Source organism: Cariama cristata, unplaced genomic scaffold, assembly GCF_000690535.1.
Source record: "Cariama cristata isolate BGI_N322 unplaced genomic scaffold, ASM69053v1 scaffold539, whole genome shotgun sequence".
Taxonomy (NCBI): Eukaryota; Metazoa; Chordata; class Aves; order Cariamiformes; family Cariamidae; genus Cariama; species Cariama cristata.
Window position 1 is genome coordinate 63204 of NW_009637197.1, and position 19116 is coordinate 82319.

At 35.9% G+C, this 19116-nt stretch overlaps 1 protein-coding gene across 1 annotated transcript in view; it reads left to right on the forward strand.

Moving 5' to 3' along the window:
- Positions 1-19116, forward strand: part of CDC42BPA (CDC42 binding protein kinase alpha (DMPK-like)) — a 117531-nt gene that overhangs the window by 59879 nt on the left and 38536 nt on the right. The window contains exons 14-19 of the mRNA XM_009708185.1: positions 4237-4342; positions 6100-6224; positions 13285-13390; positions 13993-14141; positions 15342-15433; positions 18221-18297. Coding sequence (XP_009706487.1) covers positions 4237-4342; positions 6100-6224; positions 13285-13390; positions 13993-14141; positions 15342-15433; positions 18221-18297 — 655 coding nt within the window. The remainder of the gene's footprint in view (positions 1-4236; positions 4343-6099; positions 6225-13284; positions 13391-13992; positions 14142-15341; positions 15434-18220; positions 18298-19116) is intronic.

Consider the following 19116-nt stretch of genomic DNA (forward strand, 5'->3'; position numbering starts at 1 on the left):
CCAAACTGTAGCAAGTCCTTAAATATAAGTAGTAAATAAAATACAGCATTTTTCAAAAAAGCAAATAGGGGTGGAAACACTGCTTCTCTGGTAAATTGTTTCCAGCAGGGGAAGTAGATCATACAGCCTAGAATGCAGTGGAAGGACTGTTTCTTCCTAGAATACAGCTATTCATGGGCTGGACATATTAACACAGTAGTTTGCTGCTTTGTTCTAGGTTGAGGGGTAAAACTTGCATCAGCAGTGTGTTTTCATTGTACCATAACTTAATGGTCTTGCTGACCTATGAGTTATAAATACACAAAAGGCTATGCTGTCTTGTAACATATAAAGATGATAGTATGACACTCCTTTAATGCCATGTCAGTCCAGTAGCGTCTCAGAAAAATGTTCAGTAAAGAATCATTAATACCTCTTTCTCCAGTCTAAACTGTTGCTAAAGATCATACATCCAAACACTGACCAGACCAGAAACTCCTCGGAGATTTATCAGAACCATTCTAAATGCTGTACAACTGCAAAAGTTCTAACTAGATATCCATATATATCCATATATATATCCATAACTAATGGTCTAACAATGCTGATCTGCTTCATGCTAGCTATTTCATAAACCTTCTTTCAATCTAGTTTCTCTCTGTAAATGAAAAAGAACTGGATGCAAATCTAAAATGAGTGCTGACATAACCATGTGTTTCTGTATTTATTTCAAGTGTTGGTGTAAAAGAACATTTTAAAGCATGAACAGAAATGTCACATAACCAGTGTCCAACATTTGACTCTTAATGGGAAGGGCTTTCAGCATCATACAAAGTCAGGTGTCCAAGCACATGATGAGTTATTATTGAAGACCTGATCTTGACTGGGTTTTGTTAAACAGATCTGCAGAATCTCATGGAAGTATCAGGACTCCACAGAAATGCAGAAATCCACTGTTCAGTGTGTGCTGCAGATTGACTTCTGTAGTAGCTCAGGGATTTGGAAGGGAAACTTAAATATTTGGAAGGGAAGAATTGCTGTTGCCGCTCGCTTCTCAGTATTTGGTAGTTTTTCTTAAGAGAACATAGATTTTTGTTGTTGTTTCTGCTTGCACATACTGGTTTTTAGCATTTGTAATCAGGCATGCAAAGCTTTTTGTGAGTCTTCCAGTACAGAGGTGTTCAATGTAAGCGTTGAAAAGGAAGCACCTGGAGGCTTTGTGCTGAAATAAGTGGAATTATTTCAGCAATAGGCTTGGGGTGGGTGTGGGGTTGAAGTGTGCATATACAGTTTGGCAACAAAAAAAAAAAACCAGCAACCAAAAAACCAACTAAAAAACCAAAACCAAAACCTGAAATCTAAAATAATCTAAAAATAATCTTTAGTGCATATTACAAAGAAAAAAAAGACTGGTAAGAGGATGCGGTCGCATTACTTCATAAGGGCTATACTATAGAGTGAATTACGTAGGTTATTCTACGCAAGGGTCAGTAAGAGCTTGGTCAAAATCTGTGTGTACTTTTTTCTGTAACTTGCATGTCGATGATTTCTGTTTCCTTTTTTAAAAATAGGTATTTTTTCTTCATTTCCTTCAAATTTAAGCTTTCTTCCTTCTGCTATTTTAACAGCATAAGTCTTCAAGGGAGAGAAACTGCCTTTCTGTACAAAATGATTGCCCTTTGCTAAAGTCTCATAAACTGCATGCTATTAAAATTGGGAATGTAGGAACACAGTATCAGGCCAGTGATCTGTGTAGCACAACATTCCATTTCTCATTATGAAATATTTCAGAAGAAAGTACTAGAAACTGTGTAAAATAAATCATGTTTATGGAAGTTTCTTTTAAGCCTATCATTTAATGATAGATCCATAAAGCTGAGAGCGTTATGAAACAGCATTTGCTGTTTTTAAATTGTGTGATATAAAGGAGCTTGGGGGCTGGTGTTTGTTTCAGGTCTACTTTTCTTGGTTTCAAAGCAGTAAGATAAAATATTTCTCCACTTTGTACAGCCGCAATAAAGAGCGCAAGTGACAAAGTGATACCGTAAAGCTGTATTTCACTTTGCTTGCATGCGGTTTGCTACAGTTATTTTACTGATAAAAAGAAAACTGGATCATGTATGATTTCTTAACCTTGAAGAGCTGATACATAGCTAAATTTTAGATGAGAGAAAAAGCTTGATGGGAGAGGAGGATGCCAGGCTTCAAAGCAAATGCATTATTTTGATCTTCCTGGCTGCCCAAGGTACACCTGTGGAGTCTGTCACAGTTCTGTGGTTTGCTGAATTGATATTTGGATGTAACAGATTATACCCACATTCTCCTCTGTTTAAAATTTATCTTTGTTTCTATATTACACTATAGCAATCTCACTTACTGGGTTAGTGACAGTCACCAGTTGAATTAAGAACATAAAATACAGAAAACTACAAATATGTTGGGCTCTTTTACCAATTCAAAGCTTCCTTAATCCACCACCATTTATGGCTGCTTTGAGCCTTAAAGCCTTAAAAGAACAAATTTTAGACAAACACAGAATAAAAAATGCAAAATAAAACCATAAAAGCTAAATAAAAGAAGTAAATTAATTAAAATTAGTTCGGTCTACTGTCTGAGAAATTAGCTTTGAATTTATGCCTTGCAAACAGAAGCAGGACCTGTTATTAATTCCCCTGACAGCCAGTGCTTTCATCTCTTCCTGCCTTTTCCCTAGACTGCTCATCATATGCATGGAATCTGTTGATGCAGAAAAGGAGTAGTGGTGAATTTCAAACTTGGCATTTAAACAGTACTGATAGTATGTTACTTTACTAGGATGTAGTGTTATGTTTCAAAGGGTGCCTAGCAACATAGAATTTCAACATGAGTCTAGCATGCTGTACTAGATTTCAAAGAGTGGTTGAAGCACTAAATGAATTTCAGATTAGGAATAGGAAATTCAAACCAGCGTTATTCTTAACTGGGTTCACTGTAACCACTGACACTTCTCATCTTTTAAGGGTGTTCTCTCAAGTTGGCAGTTGCAATAGGTCTGCATCTCAGAAAAAGAGGCGAGGGTGTAATTTCCCTGTTGTACAATGTAAAATTCTGATCAATATCCAGAAAAAAAATTGTGATGCTCAAGACAAGATTTCCCCTGGATTTTAATTTTACAGAGTTAACCTTTTATACTAGGCACTTTTTCAGACCTTTTAAGGCTGGACAGTGGTATTTGCTGAATGGTATTTACTGTATCTGTGGCATTTATAGTATAGTTCCACCAACCTACTGATGAACTTTGTGCCAGTTACCTGAATGACTGGTGAAATGGTGAATACAAGCTGCAAATATAGCCAGTCTCTGAAGAGTGGATGTGAGGTGGGAGTTGTACATCTAACACATTGGCATACACTGCTTTAAGAAAATTATGATGTTTCTTGGCAAACAGAGGACCTGCAGCTTCATTTGTTTTCAGATTCTCATATTCATTGTGTATGATCAAAGTTGATATTAAGCAGAATCAACCAGGGGTTCTCCTCTACGGAATGACATCCACAGAAGGAGGGAAGGTTTGGGGGAAACAACTACTTTGAAACTCTTTCTGAGAAAGAGTGGTCCAAACCTGCTCTAGAATCTGGTGATACTAGGGGTCTATAGGTTTTCCATCCACTTTTTGCTGATAGTAAGTATACGGTATCTGAATTAACAGTTTAAATATGTCCTCTGGCTGTTCTAAATTGTCCAAAGACTAGCCCATATAAGCTTTTCTCATCAGAGACCCAGCCCCAAGTGCACTAATATAGCTTCTCTGTGTTCTGGTTTCGAATCTGGTCATTTTTGCCTGTCATTCTGTGTGAAACTTGGAATTATAGAAATGTCTAAGTTACAATGATGTTCCTTTGAGTTGAGAATGTACCCTGAGTGTCAGAATATTGACACACATTTCAGCCTGCAGAATTACAGCTGCTCAGTGTTTGAAGGATTAATGTAAAGAATAAAATATGTATAAGTGGATTGATAAATATTAGCTCAGTGGAGCTCTATTAATTCTGTCCCGAAGGAAAGATCATTATCTCATGATAAAATTCAAAGTACTGTCTTATAGTCCTAAGATGGTAGTATAATACACTACTTGCTTAGTTTTAATAGGCTATGGTATTACCAATGTAGTACTTTCCTTTCAGCTAGTGTGTTCATTGATCTTTATGTATTTAATCATATAGTATGATGAGTTTTAGAATAAGAAATGCTGTAATTCTACTTCATTTTATTTCTTAGCCAAAGTGAAAGAGAGGAATTCGAAACAGAGTTCAAACAGAAGTATGAACGAGAAAAGATTCTGCTAACAGAGGAAAACAAAAAACTTTCAAATGAACTTGATAAGGTAGGTGCTGATCAGTTGAGTCCTGAGTGTACAACTATTGTATGCTATGTACAAATTGTATTGGTTGTTATTCATTCTTTATTGATAGCTGAAATTAATATTACACAAAAAGTGATGATTAATACTTGATTTGAATAGAGATTATCTACATGCATCTGAAATTGAGAAAGTGTGCACATATATGTATGCATGTATGCGTATTTATGTGTAGGAATTGAGTTAGATGGTCTTACAGTTTGGTAAGATTCATTTTAGACAATGTCTTAAACCAAAAAAAAAAGGAAATATTTCATTGTATGACCCAAATATAAAAATGCATAGTTAATGATGTGATGATTACTTAGAGTATATTTGCATGTCAATTACTGTGAAATAGCAGAGCCCCTCCCACCCATTGAGATTAAGTGTTACTTTGAGATATTAAAAAAATACAAATGATAAGGCATATTAATTAAAGTGTGTTGAGGAAGGAATAATTACGTTTCACGCATTTAGATTCTCTTTATTGTTCATCTTGACAGGTTATTCAGGTTCATTGTGGATTAGCCAAGTCTTGCCAAAGTTGTCTATTCTTTATGCAATGCATTACATTTTCTAGAAATGTGATGAAAGTACAGTGTTCCTCAAACTAAGCATGTTTGCATGTTGGTGTTCAAATTAAAGTATTTTCATACCAGTATAAGACGCATACTATATATGCCTATATGTAGGCTTAGTCCAAGAACAGTAGGGGACTAGTCACTTTGATAGTTTTTCTGCTCAGTCTCTCTCTTCTTTTTTTTTTTTTTTTTTTTTTTAAATAATTTGGTTAGCTTTGTATTTTTCTTGTCAAATGATATTTAATAAATAGGCAAGTTTAAATCATAATCCCTTTTAAATGATAAATATGGAGTGGAGTACTCAGGAGTAAAAAGCAGAATAGATTTAAAACTATTTTTTTCATCATTTTGATTTGTTAATATATTTCAGTACTAAAAGGAGCCTTTCACATGTGATTAATTCTCCTAAGCAGGCCTTCCTATAAAGTCTGTCTGATTGCTGATTTCAGTTTGACTTTCTGAATAATTATTTAGCACAATGAAGGTTTAGTTCCCAATACCAACTCAGGTTAGCTGTGGTTTTTGTCTTGAAGAATGTACGTGTATGAATGACAGCTATGTGAATGCGAGAGGTTAAATTGCTAGGTATAACATATTGTACTTGGAGATGTGCATTTAATTTCAATTTCCCTGTCTGCAAGTAAGTAAAATGAAAAATAAGGGAATGTGAGACACCTGGAGAATCTCAGAACTGACTTGCACCTGTATCTGTTAAGCCTCTCATTCTCCATGGATACTAAACAAAGGAGAGGTTTAGCAGTTTTATCTGAGCTACAACAATTTTTGTGCCCTTGCTTTGCTCTTTTACTGTTGTTTTTTCTATATAGAACATTCCACACCTATATGGTGCAAAGCAGAAGCCTTCTAAGAATTGTAGAGGTATTAGAGGTATTTGGAGACTAATTCTCAGAAAGCTAATTAATTTGTTAGAGTAAAAATGTAGTTCTGGTCCTTAAAAATGGCCTTTCAGAACAGCTACGGTCATACATGAGAAGAGATTCTGACTCTTATTGTTGCATGGTGTTTATTGTGATGGGCAGTACCAATTTTTAAAGCAGATGCACGATGTGGGAGAGGGGAACACGTGGCTTTGAGTCTGCACAGAGTTGGAGTCATAGCAGCTTATACCTTTAACAAGTTGTTTAAATTCTCATGCAGCTCACCACCATGTTTGAGAGGCTGAGTATGAATAACCGACAGCTGGAAGAAGAGATGAGAGACCTGGCTGATAAAAAGGAGTCCGTGGCCCACTGGGAGGCCCAAATTACTGAGATCATCCAATGGTGAATACTCTGCTCTACTGTCATTGCAGAATCCCCTCAGTATGTGGTAGGGCTGTGACCGAGTTTTTGCCTTTGCACATGGCACATGCAAGTGCTTAGGTGAAATCTTGTGCTCATCCTGGATTCTGCTGCATTTTTGCTTGAGATTTTAATAATAGCCAAATCGGGGAAATTGTGTTCCTCCTTAAGAGTGAAAGTGTCTTACCGTGTACAACTTTTTTAAGTGCAGAAGAATCATGGCCATTGGGTGTGGCTTGTGGCTTTGGAAGAATGCTGGAAGGAGTCATGTGCTGAGCTAATGCCTCCAAGAGGGAACAAGCCTGGGAAAAGCAGTGGCTGAGAGTATTTGTGTCTCGGCATAAATTTCCTTCATCTGCTTGGCATGTGGCAGAATGAAAAAAATACAGTACAACTTTTATGTGATTTTTTTACAAGGAGGGCATTTGAGACTACCACAAAGCCAGTCAAGTGATGTTTCTAATAATATTTTTGCTAAATAATGACATTATATTTCTAAAATCTTCCATCCAGTTCTAATAAATGAAGGAAAAAAACCCCACACCCAAGTTGAAACTATTAAGAAAAAAAGATTGTTTTATCTAAGTGCCCTTTATTTTTCCTTTCCATGCCTGCTTCTCTCCCTCCTCTTTTATGGTCCGTTGCAGTGTTTAGCATCTATAACAGTTTGCATCCAGACTTTTTTTTTAACAGATCATCCACTTCTGGGAAGATTTCATCATCATATACTAATCTATTTTTGGTTTACTACTTGATTATTTGACCCCCCATTTTTCCCATCTCCTATTAGTGAAAAAGTCTAATTGTTGTGTCAAAGCAAAAATGGTAAACATTTGTTTTAATGAAACCTAGTTTGGTATTGTTGTAATGTCAGTATAATTTTGTTGTCCAAATACAGAGAAGTTTGGCTTTTGAATAGCCATGTGAGTATGTAACAAGAAAGAAGGGCTGTCCTCTGGGTTTCTGGAAGTGTTTTAAACAGTGTTTGTAACATAAAATTACGTAACGCTGATCTGTGTTATGAAGTCCATAGTATCTCAAGGCATTCTATTTGTAGCAGAGGTTAAAAATTTTAAAGGGTCCACTTTGTGCGTGTTCCTTTTAAATCTTGTCTCTCATAACTGTGAGTGTAGTAGATGGCCTGTGTCACAGAAATAAAAAAGAAAAATACATGAAAGTTGTTTAAATGAACAGTTAATTTCTAGCCAATCAGAAATGTTTATTCAGAAAAAAATCAAGGTAACAAGTCTATTACTTCACATTCCATATTGTTTTCAGGTAATGCTTCTCTGTGTCAATGCACCAAGGTAACCAAACCCCATTTTTCAGATTTACATGTGAAAGCACTCATAAAACTTGGCAGTTCTGGAAAAAGACAAGTCAGAATTAGTTGTGGGTGGTTTTACTTAACACCATGTAAAAATGTACCAACAGCCATTAAGAATGTCTCTTCTCCAATTTATGAGAGTGTTTTATATTTTAAGATGTACTACTGATGTGGTTCAGGTATATGATAAAGCATCTTGCCTGTATTAGAGATGTCACTGAAGGGGTAAAAGAGGTTTGAGATTGAATTTTTTGTTACCTCTGAAGATACTTAATGAAAAAAGATCAGGAATATGCAAGACTAAATTTCTGAATGAAAGATACCATTTTACTGATCCCTTATGATAATAGAGTGTCTTTTTAAAAGTATGGAACTAAGAATTAAAGAATTATGTGAAAATAAAAAAAGATAGAAGTATTGTGGGCAAACATTAAGGAGATCAAAAAAATCTGGGCTGATTCAAGTTTTTAGTCATTGTACACATCTCAATTTTCCCTCCTTACTTTTCTGTGCTTGTGTTAATTTTTTTTTCAGCTATGTGAGGCCTTATCTTGGCTCACATTTTTGTCTTACTATGTTTAGATTTTCCATGTGTCACCCAGATAACCTAGTCATGTCCGTTTGCTGTCCTTAGAATTCAGTACTGCATACCGAAACTAGGTCTTTCTCTGGGTATATTTTGCTGTGGAACATGGGATGCTATATGAAGTATTTAAACATCTATAATAATGATAAACATTTTAAAAGAAGAAAATGAATTTTGAAGAAAATTAATCTTATTTAGTCAGTCACAAGCCTGTTTTCCTCAGAAGAACACGCAATTTAAATCCGTACCTGTCCACCTTTTCAGTATGACAGCAGAATGCCTTGGAGCTAACAAAGGAGGGTAGAGCTTGTAGGCTCCCTCTTTAAAACTAACAGATTTTTCACATAATATTACTTTAAAATACGTATTTTGAGTGCATACTTTTCACCTCTTAAAATTTTTTTTTTTTTTTTTCCTGCCATCTTTTTATACCATGATTCATGAAGGATAGGAGACAGTAGATGGAATTAATTGCTGGTTTTGTAAACAGTTTGCTCAACTGCCTATGGTAGTTCAAGGGATTTGTTCCAGCCCTGTTTTAAGTAACACAAGCCTAAGGAGACCCTTACTTCCTTTGAGTGCTTTGCCATCTAATAGATGTCTCTCTCAGGAAATCTGCCCCACTCTTCGAATCCACATTTTGGGTGGTTAAGATTGTCACTTTCTTAACGACTCCTTGGGCCCTTCTCAATTACTATTCTTTCAGATTTTATAACTTGCAAGTAATTTTAATGGCCTATCATGTTCCCTTTATCCTTTCCCTGCTTTCTTACTGTGGTCTCTTGCATCTTTTTTAGGGCAAATGTACAAAAGCCTTTTTATTTTTGCTGTTATTATCCAAAGATTCTATAAATACAGCCAAAATTTTAATATAAACACTTGAATCAAACTTTCATTGCAAATTCTAATGTTGTAGCGATAGACCCTCACAGATCATTTAGCCTTAATGGAGCTATTATATTGACAAGTTTATATTAGCCAAATCACTCATCGTTCCTTGACAAGAGTAAGAAATATTGAGGCTTTTATAGTTGGCTATAAATTTTCCTATGGGAGATGGGAAAGAGATTCATTGCATTGGAGGTTAATGCAGTCACTTTAAAAAGGAATCTTTTAAACAGCCATGGTACTGTATTTCTGTTCTGTTGCAGAAAGAGGTCGATGGAAATCTTGGTAGTGATTCCCAGAGTACTTGACAAGAATCTTAACTTTATTAGTTTCTCTGGGAGGAATTCATGTAACCTAGTTCTAGAAGTCCTGAGGTAGACAACTAAAATAAATCCCACGACTAGTGCTGTAGAAGTCTCTTTCTCACCACTGATTGAAATGGAAGCCTAGACAACTAGTTCAAATGAAGAATTCTGTGTTGTTGAGTGTGTTTATATGGATGAGCTAAGTCCTACTGATCTACCTATAGACTGGATGTTAGGCTTAAATTCAGCTGGCCGGAAACTGTGACTGTTGTTTACCAGAAGATTCCATTAGTATTTTCCTTATTGACTAGATATTTTTCCAATCAGCTGAACTATGGTTGATTTTGTCTTAATGATTGATTTCATTGAAACAAACAAACAAAAACCAGACAGCTGAAAAAAAAGACACACACACCCCCCAAACACTTCTGTATTAAATCCATAAAAAAAACCCCAAAGTTGTTTTTGTTTTGTTTTGTTTTAAATCTGGTTACTCTCAGAAGAAACCACACAGAAATTGTGGAAAAGATTTAGCAAAACTTCTGGGCAAATTCAACTGTAAGAAACTAAAAACATGAAAAATTCTGAGATGCGTTGTGTTTGAGGTAGGAATAATCAGGAGTTAATTATCTCTGAAACAAATTCTGGAGGGCAGGGGGAAATATCAGGGTTTGTGAGCAGAGTGAAGTGTTGAAAATTTTTAGAGAAGTGGTGTTAAAGAACACATTTTGTTGGAGAGGGCAGCGGAAAAAGAAAAAAATTAAGTTGGAGGCTTTGAGCATAGTGATATGAAGACAGAAATTTAAAAGCATTGAGAAAGTACAGGAGAACTGGGAGTCAAGGCTCTCAGAATTCCTTGATGTTTTTAAATTGGGTAAGATGCAGCTTGGCATAAGATCACAGGGCTTTAAGACCCCTCCTGTTCAGCAAAAATCTCTAATCCTCTGGGTCCATTTTGTGTTGTAAAGTATTGACTTTCGAGCAGCCTTACAAATAGCGTACTAGATATTAGTCAATGGTTATTTGAAGATTGTCGTCATGCTGACTCCAACCAAAAAGTTAAATTTAATTTTACAGGAATTTGTACTATAATGCTGTTCTAGGTGCTTTATAGTTAATGAACTAAGCTTGCAAGGGCACTTACATTGTATATGAAATCAGAACAATTAATCTAATCTAAATTTTCAGTAAAGAAGTAAGTGATTTTGGGTGGAACCTGAAGAGTTTTTCTTCCTTAGGGCTCTTGCTGTCCTTGTTAGAACTGTCTGTAAGAAGGGGAGCAAGGAGAGGAACATCAGTAAGAGTAACTTTACTGTTGTTGGTTTTTTTTTTAAAAAAAAAAAGGCCAACAAAACAAAAAAAAACACCCCAGCAAAACAGTAACAAATGAAAAAAACTCCAAGAGCTCCTGGGTTCCCATGTTTAACCAGTGTTCTCTCATTGTCGAGAGACTGTTGCCATCTAGTGGACAACAAAACTGTATCTCAACTCCAAATTGTACTGCTTTGATTTACTGTCTTTAAGAATCTGAGGAGCTTCCTTGAACTCAGTATAGATTTTTTTGCAAAAATTGACTTTATATGAATATTTTCATTTTCTAGATTTCTACATGTTCTGTGGAACGTCTCTCTGAGGTTTTTACATGTGCAGCTTTTCAGCATTTAGAGCCTGAAGATTTTGTGCGTTATAAACCGAATAACTGAACTGTTTTCTCACCTTCCATAAGGAAGAATCTATATGGCATGATAAAAATTGACAAAAAAATTGGAGATTTAAAGTTTTTAAGCTTTAATTAGAAAAGTTAAAAAATAAGGCACCAGTTCAATTTTATTTTTAATCTGACATTGTCCCTTTTTTCCTGCAAAGTTTTTATGTGTCATTAAAAACAGAGAAGATCAAACTCTGATTCCTAAATCTCCTTTCCCTCCGTGTACATCAGGAAAACTTACTTTCTCACCTTGAGACCCTCAGATTCTTTTTATTCCTGCTTACATTATTTTCTTTTTACTGTGTATTTAATTATACACACCCCCCCACCGCCCCCAAAAGCATCTTATGCTACTTCTCACATCTTTTGCCCACTCTTGTACTCTTGTTTGTATAGGCCAAGATTATCTGTATCTGGTCATCAAAATGTGTCATCCAGAATGTTATGAGGGGAAAAAAAGAATTAGTATGCTGCTTCCATTGAGTTCTAGTATACCTTGGGAAAAATAGTGATTCATTAATATCAAAACTCTCACTGACTTTAATAGAGTCGTGTGTTTTTTCCTAGGCTCCTCCTCAACTCTTGAACTAAACTGTAAGCAGGAGACAAAGAAGATAAAACCCAAAGCATGACTAAGTGCTTTTTCATGTTGGGTGTGAGTTTTGTGGCAAATGGTCGCTATTCTTGCATAACCCTCCTCTGTATTAAAGTAATCTTCCTTATATAAATCTTAAACTGCACACCCAGAAATCACTGCAACCTGTAGATGTTTCGCCCATAGCTTTTGCATTGCGATCTTGCCCTAAGGCCACTATGGGACAGCTCTGCTATTCCTCCCTTGCCCATGGCAGTTCAAAGTATGTGCTCTCTCTCTTTCTTGCCTCCTAGTGACTACCTGTAAAGCTTTGTTGAAACTTTATATTATTTTTATTAATGGTAAACTTGCAAGTAGCACCATTTCTGTATTCACTGTGTGTATGAACCCCATAGTATCAACCAGATAAATTTATATTGCTTTATAGGCACAGAGGGGGATCACTTTCTGCAGAAAGGTCACTGGGAGGCAAATTCAACCGTCTGTAGAGCTCTCGGCATACTCAGGATTAGAGATCAGGAAGCAAGTATAGGTTAGTTTCCATGAAATAGAAAAGATTTTCCCACTTTCCTATAAGTTATTTAAAACTATCTGAGGTTCATTACTTAAAGTGCATCCTAAACATTTCTGTGGTTAGGGTTGATAGATCTGACTGTGATCAAACTGCGGTATTAAACTGCTGGTCTCTGAGACCACCTCAGAGACTTGGGGGGATATGCCCTGGTGTCGCAGAACTGAGTTTGTTCTTCTGTGGGCGAGATGTATGTTTGGAGCCAGGCATGTAAGGTGAAAGGAAATGACAGCGGGGCTGGGTTTTTTTCTGTTTGTTTGTTTTAGGTTTTCCATAAGCGTTTTTCATAGTTTTTTTTTCCACTTAGTTTCAGTGAGGTAAATTTGTAGCAACATTTTTTTCTATGTTAATATCTGAGGCAAAGTGAAGGAAGAACCTTCTGCTGTGATTAGTCACAGAAAGTTTTTTGGTTTTTTCTTTGTAACTGATGATCAAAGAGTCTGAAAAACAGGAGTATCTCCTCCTTGATGTCCTTACACCCAGAATACATGTCTTGATAGAAAGAAGGCTCAGGGGATGAGAGAGCTTCTTCTGGCTTATGCTGTTTAATAGCATTAGAATTAGACTGTCCCTGTTTAATTAGCATTTCTTGAAATAACACTGTTTGATTCAAACTACTAGTTCTCATAGTCAATTGATGCAGTAAAGTCAACCACTAGTTCCAAGATTATGTGGATAGTTGAACTGTTAATTATTGGTTATAAATTTTGTCTTAATTTACTGCCTAAAAATACGTTGAATCCTGAAAGGTTTCTTTCCCACAGTCTCAATTTCAGGTAGCTGACATTTATACTGACACTTGTATTACTTAGATATGTAGCTCTTCAATATTTATTCCTTGTCTTAGTGATGCATGTTGTTTAATGGAACTCTGCAAAGCAGCAAAGGCACAGTTCTCTCTGGTTTTCTGTATTTTTTTTTTTTTGTTTCCTTATAGTTTATGATTTTTGTTTTGTATTCTGCTTTTTTCTGTCTCTCGTTGCTATTTTATTGAAGGGACTTTTGTTTTTTTCTTTAGTTTCTTTGGTTAAAACACCGTTTTCTTCTTATGTAATTGTTCAGGGTGAGTGATGAAAAAGATGCTCGAGGTTATCTTCAAGCCTTGGCCTCTAAAATGACAGAAGAACTAGAGGCCCTGAGGAACTCCAGTTTGGGTGCAAGAGCCACAGTAAGACTCTACTTCCATATGTCACTTTTTTTTTTTTTGTTTGGAAAAACGCTAATTTGATAGTTTCAGCTGCAGTAATAACCTGTCTCTAGAATCTGTGTTAATCAAAAGTTAAACTTTCCTAGAACTTCCCTTCTGAATAACTGAATAGCAAATTTATTGTTTAGCAGTTAATTAAACACCAATATCTTTATAATATAATTGTAAGTAGCTACTTTATAAGCATACGTGAATTTGTAAAAGGAAATCTATACTTTGGGTCATGAAAGCCTTAAAGTCTTTCCCTTGTGAAATGTGAATGTCCCTCGTAGCTGTCGTTTGAATTGAGGCACATCAAAACTAGAATTCACAAAATCTCTTTGCCTTTGAGGTCATGACAGCATAAGACGTTCATCTCTCCTATTTAGAACTTGAGTTTAAAAATAGTAATACCAATAACAATACTCTTTTAATTGTTTAATTTTACGTTACTTTGGAATTAATGAACTCTTACGTTAAGAACATAATAGACTGAGAAGTGCAATTGTTAAAGTTAGCTGAAAATGAGGAATGTAACTTTCTTTCCTTTTACTATTTCTTCTCCCTTTTTTATTCTTTACTAGGACATGCCCTGGAAGATGCGCCGCTTTGCAAAACTGGATATGTCTGCAAGGCTGGAACTACAGTCTGCTCTTGATGCTGAAATCCGAGCTAAACAGGCTATTCAAGATGAATTGAATAAAGTCAAAGCTTCCTGTATCTCTACAGAGTGGTAAGACCAAATTGTTCTGATGGAAATTTACTTTGATACCTCCCAGGAAGTGTCATCAAATGATGATTCTATTTCATCTGTCAAAATTTGATAATGAGTGATATGCCAGTTTCTTATATCCAAACATGAAAAAAAAGACTGTATCTCTCTTCAGTGTATAAGCAGCTGAAAATGTACTGGGAAAATTTGAAATCTTGAAGACTTTCAGAGGGGACACTTTCTCTTTAATAATACAATCTCTCCTAGTTGTGATAACAAATTCAAATGCAAGCAGAGGTTGGTTTTGTGTCTTAGAACATACTCTTTTCCATTCTATTGATAGCTGCATTGCATTAGCTGATACACAGTGATAAGATGTGGTTATGGACGATTATGAATTCTTTTATTCCTTCCTCAGACCTCACCTCCTCCCACCCCCCACCCCCCCCCAAAAATGAAAATAAAAAACAGAAAAAAAACCCCACCAAACCCACAAACCAAAAAATAGTAGGAAGACATTCCATTTCTAGGTCTCTAGGTCTCTAGTTTTAATCTAGCTCAGAGCACTGACTTGTTTTGCAGCTTTAGGAAAACAGTTGGATAGAGCTGAGATTCAAGTATGTTATCTGTAAAGTGGGAATACCTTGTCCACCTGACTTGCATGTTTTTCAGGCCAGGTAACATGATGATAGACAGCACTGTAGATTCTTTAAGAACAGGAGAACCACCGTTTGCTTTGATAGGCAAGGATGAGAAGCATGGTAGAAATTCATAGTAGCGTTACTTATCAGCTGTGAGTTGGAAAGCACTGAAACAACTACCTGTAAAGTAACTGAAAAGAAAAATCGTTCAACATAATCTAGTCATATCACAGACATTGTGAATTAATGAATTAACCCACAATTTTTAAGTATAAAAATACATATAGTCTTTTTTTCTCATTCACGGGATACAAGCTTACACGATTACACATAAATTAGAAACACGAGCCTATTTAATGGGTAAACAGGGGCAATTAATTGCTTGTTCTGTTGTGATTTTTTTTTAAATACTGTTCTAAACAGGTCTCGATAGATTTCTGAATTCATTCTGGCATTTGATGACATAATGAAGCTTGCTGAGCATTAATTTTTAAATAGCATGCAAAGATGGACAAAAAAAGTGACTTGTATCATGGGTTCTCACTATTTACACAGGTTTTTTGTCTGTATTCTTTTCAAGTAAATTGCAAGAATCTGAGAAGAAGAACATGGAACTGTTGACAGATATTGAAAGGCTGAAAAAGGAGACAGAAGAGCTGAGATTAGAAAAGGGTATGGCAACTGATATCCAAGTAAATAACATGTTTCACATTGGTGGGTACATCTTATCAGTTAAGTGTCACCTTGCAACTAAAATGCGATGCCAACAGAGTTTGACATACAAAATGTGAGCACAATAATTGCATGTTAAGATGTACCCACAGCAGCTGTATTTGCACTTATAATACGTGCTTGTAGTACGCTTCAGTTTTGCTGATATGATTGAACCAGTGAGATATTATTTGAGTTGGAACCGCATTATTTTTATTTGGCATGTGTGTGGTGATTTACTGCCAGAAAACTATTAGAAGTATAGATATAATTTTTTTCCCCTTTATGATGAGTGAAGGTATTTAGGCTTCAATACTGACCATAGTGGTGGTGTTCTGTGAAGATTTTGGACCTGTCTACACAGAAAGTAAACTGCAGAGACATTCATAGCGTTTGTTTGTTTCTGGGATGACTTCGTTGATTGGCTTTGTAACCACATAGTGAGCCATGTGGTCATGTGTGCTTTGCTGTGGTATTAAGAGTATGTTCTGGGATTTTTAGCGCATCTGTTCAAATATTTTGCATTGTTGCTGGGAGAAGAGACTTTTTGGTAATTCTGAAAAGAAAAAAATTTTCATTGAGCAATGTTTAATGATGTGGCTGATTCTTTGCAGTTCCTGTAGTAGCTCTAATATTTGTATCTTATGAGTCACATGGGAAGAAGTGATTTTTCAGACCAAATGGAATTACCTAATTTTCTGTAGGGAACTATTTGAACTCCAGAGTTTCAAAACCCCGGCAACAATTGCTGCATAGGGTTGTCAAATACTGTTCAGCGTTTGCAACCTAACGGCATATCAGTCAATAATGTATTGTAGTTAACATTAATCTCCTGTATACAGGCCTCCAAGTGCTCCTTGACTGGCAAAAATAATACAAACCTATACAGAACTGGTGCTGATTAACAAAAAAGACTTAGGGAATTTATATTTGTTCATCTTGATGCTTAGCACTGATACCAGGATTATGCTTCTTCCAGGTGCTTGGGGAGGAGCTCTTGATAGCATGTCCCTGGAGACAATAATACTCTGTCATATTTAGCTTTCATTTACAGATTCTTGAACTGGCTTAAATATTATGCTTGATTACTCAGCGTCTGAAATCTTCCTTTGCATTAAACAATCTGTTAAGAATTTATAATTAATATTTTACCCTGTATTTTTTCCAGTGTTTAAAACCTTACTGTTTTTGTGAAAATAGAGATAATGTAGATAACGTAGAATATATATAGAATATATAGAGATAATGTAGAAAATAGAGATAAGCATTTACTCTTGTATTTTATTTTTTTTTTAAAAAAGAAAGTACTGTTCAAGGAAAAGTTAGTTATTATGCTTTTTGCCAGAATGAAATTAATAAGATTCTACTGCAACTATTCAAATATTTTGATAGAAGTACACCTTTAATACAAAATCCTTATTATCTTTGGACTTGATCTTCTCTTATAAGAAGAAGTATATTGATGTTTGAATCATAAACTGTATAGAGGATTCAAACATAGTCAATGTACAGTGGTAGAGTAACTTGTGTGTGGAAATTGATTTCTAGGAAGGGATTACTTAGATTAGCACTTGAATCCTTTGCTCTTTAAAAATGTGTTCTAGAAACTGAGGAGAGTGGGGAAAAAGATTACTAAAATGATTCTGTAAAGTAGCAGGTAATTTGAGCTTTGTTTTCAGTCTTTCACTGAGGTTTCAGTGTATGTATGTTTTGAAGAAGAATGGGTTCTTTCAAACTTCTTTGTTCACTGTGGGTTGTATTTAGAGCAAAGAGGGTGATATGGCCAGTTAGAGCAAGACACTGACATTTTTTTTAAAAAAAAAAGTGTCCTTTGATAGCCTCAGTCTTTTGAGATGTCCACAGTCCTGCAGGCTCTGGTCATAACAAGTATATATATGTAATGTATTTATAGTGTTCGGGAAAGTAGAGTTTGTACACATCTGTGATTTACAAACACCGACACAGCAACTTGAATCATTCCCCAAAGAAAAGAAGAAAAAACCCCACAAAACTATCAGTTGAAGCAAGTTAAATTAGCAGTCAAGATGTGCCAGCCTCTGTGGCTCCAGAGGCTGGAGGGGTCCTGCTCTTCTTACCGGCTCTGGTGCTGCAGAGGCTGCAGTGTTCCTGCTCTGCTTACTGGCTGAAAACTGTGTAAATGCTGTAGCTTGACAGAGACATTTGAAGCTTTACCTGGGATGGTGTTACTTCTGGACATTCATAAGTGAGAGGTGGCAGACAGGCATAGAGCATGGGTCAAGGCACCCATATTATTTGGGAATGCAGCGTGTTCCCCAGCAGCCTGTTCTGTACGTTTTTGTGGAACCTGACTGTTGGCTGAAGCTGTCTTGTCACAGTACGCTATCCAGCCTGTGACTAGAGCAGGGATGAGACCTGCTGCATTAGTGTGTATGCCTGGGTGTCACGCAGTGCACGGTGCACATGGGCATAAGCATGTTAGAAACCTGTGCCTTCTGCATAATAGACATGTACCTACAGCATGTTTTCATGTTGAATTCACACCACACATTCTAGCTTGGAAAAGGTTAATTAAACATATGTTGCTTGCTCAGTGGGTGTATGTCTGTTAAAAAAATTTTTTACTCTGAAAAACAGACCAAGTGTGACAACTCATTTTAAAAAATGTAGGTGGTTCAGGTGGGTACTCAAACCCTGATTCAGCAAGGCAAAGGTCCTCCATGAAAAGGTCATTTTTCTGTAGCTTAAAAACCTGCTGCTGTTTTCTAGGTGTAAAGCACCAAGACTCACAGAATTCTTTCTTGGCATTTTTGAATGCGCCTACCTCTGCTCTGGATCAATTTGAAGTAAGTGTACAGCTCTTCTACCTCTCTGTTAGGCAGTGGAAGTACTGCTGTTATGTGCAGGTTATATACTTACTTGCTGAGAGTTTGCTGTTGTATTTTAATCATATTGCCCCATTTACATTTGTGTATAATAATATGAGAAAATTTTTTGTCATTTACAGTGCTGGCTGTATTCTCTTGAATACTAGTAATCACAGTGAATTCTCTCTCAAACCTTGAATGCAGAAATTTGCGTGATTTTGTAGTGAACATGAAAAGCGTAGTTGTTCAAATGGCCTTTCTTTGTATTCAGAAAAATGCTAAGTAATGCAGATACTGGTCTGGTAAAAATGAGAGAGAGTATGGAAATAATCCTTCAATGTATCCTAGGAAGGCATTGGTACTGTGTATTTATTAGGTTGTTCTCATCTTCTGTTCATTTTACACAGACCTGTAAAATCCAGATAATTACTATTCATCTCCTCTCCACAGTTCCTGTATACTTAAAAATTAGATCTGTTTAATTCCTTTGTCACTTAAACAAAAGACCAGTTTAGGTAGAAAACCTGGAAGAAAAAAATTGAAATGATACTATGCCTTTCATATCTTCTCTTTTAATCAACAGTAAGCAATGCATCATTTTTGTTTTAAAAGAACAGCTGGGATGAAATATTGGTCAAACTGAATTCAGAGGGGACAAGGCACCACATTTACAGTTTATACATTGGTCTAATATTTGCCCCTGTTTTTTTCCTGATAGGTGTGCAAGGTCATCACATTTAGCTATGAAAGAGCATAATCCCTGATGTTATTGATGTTTTAAAATTTACTTTCTTTTCA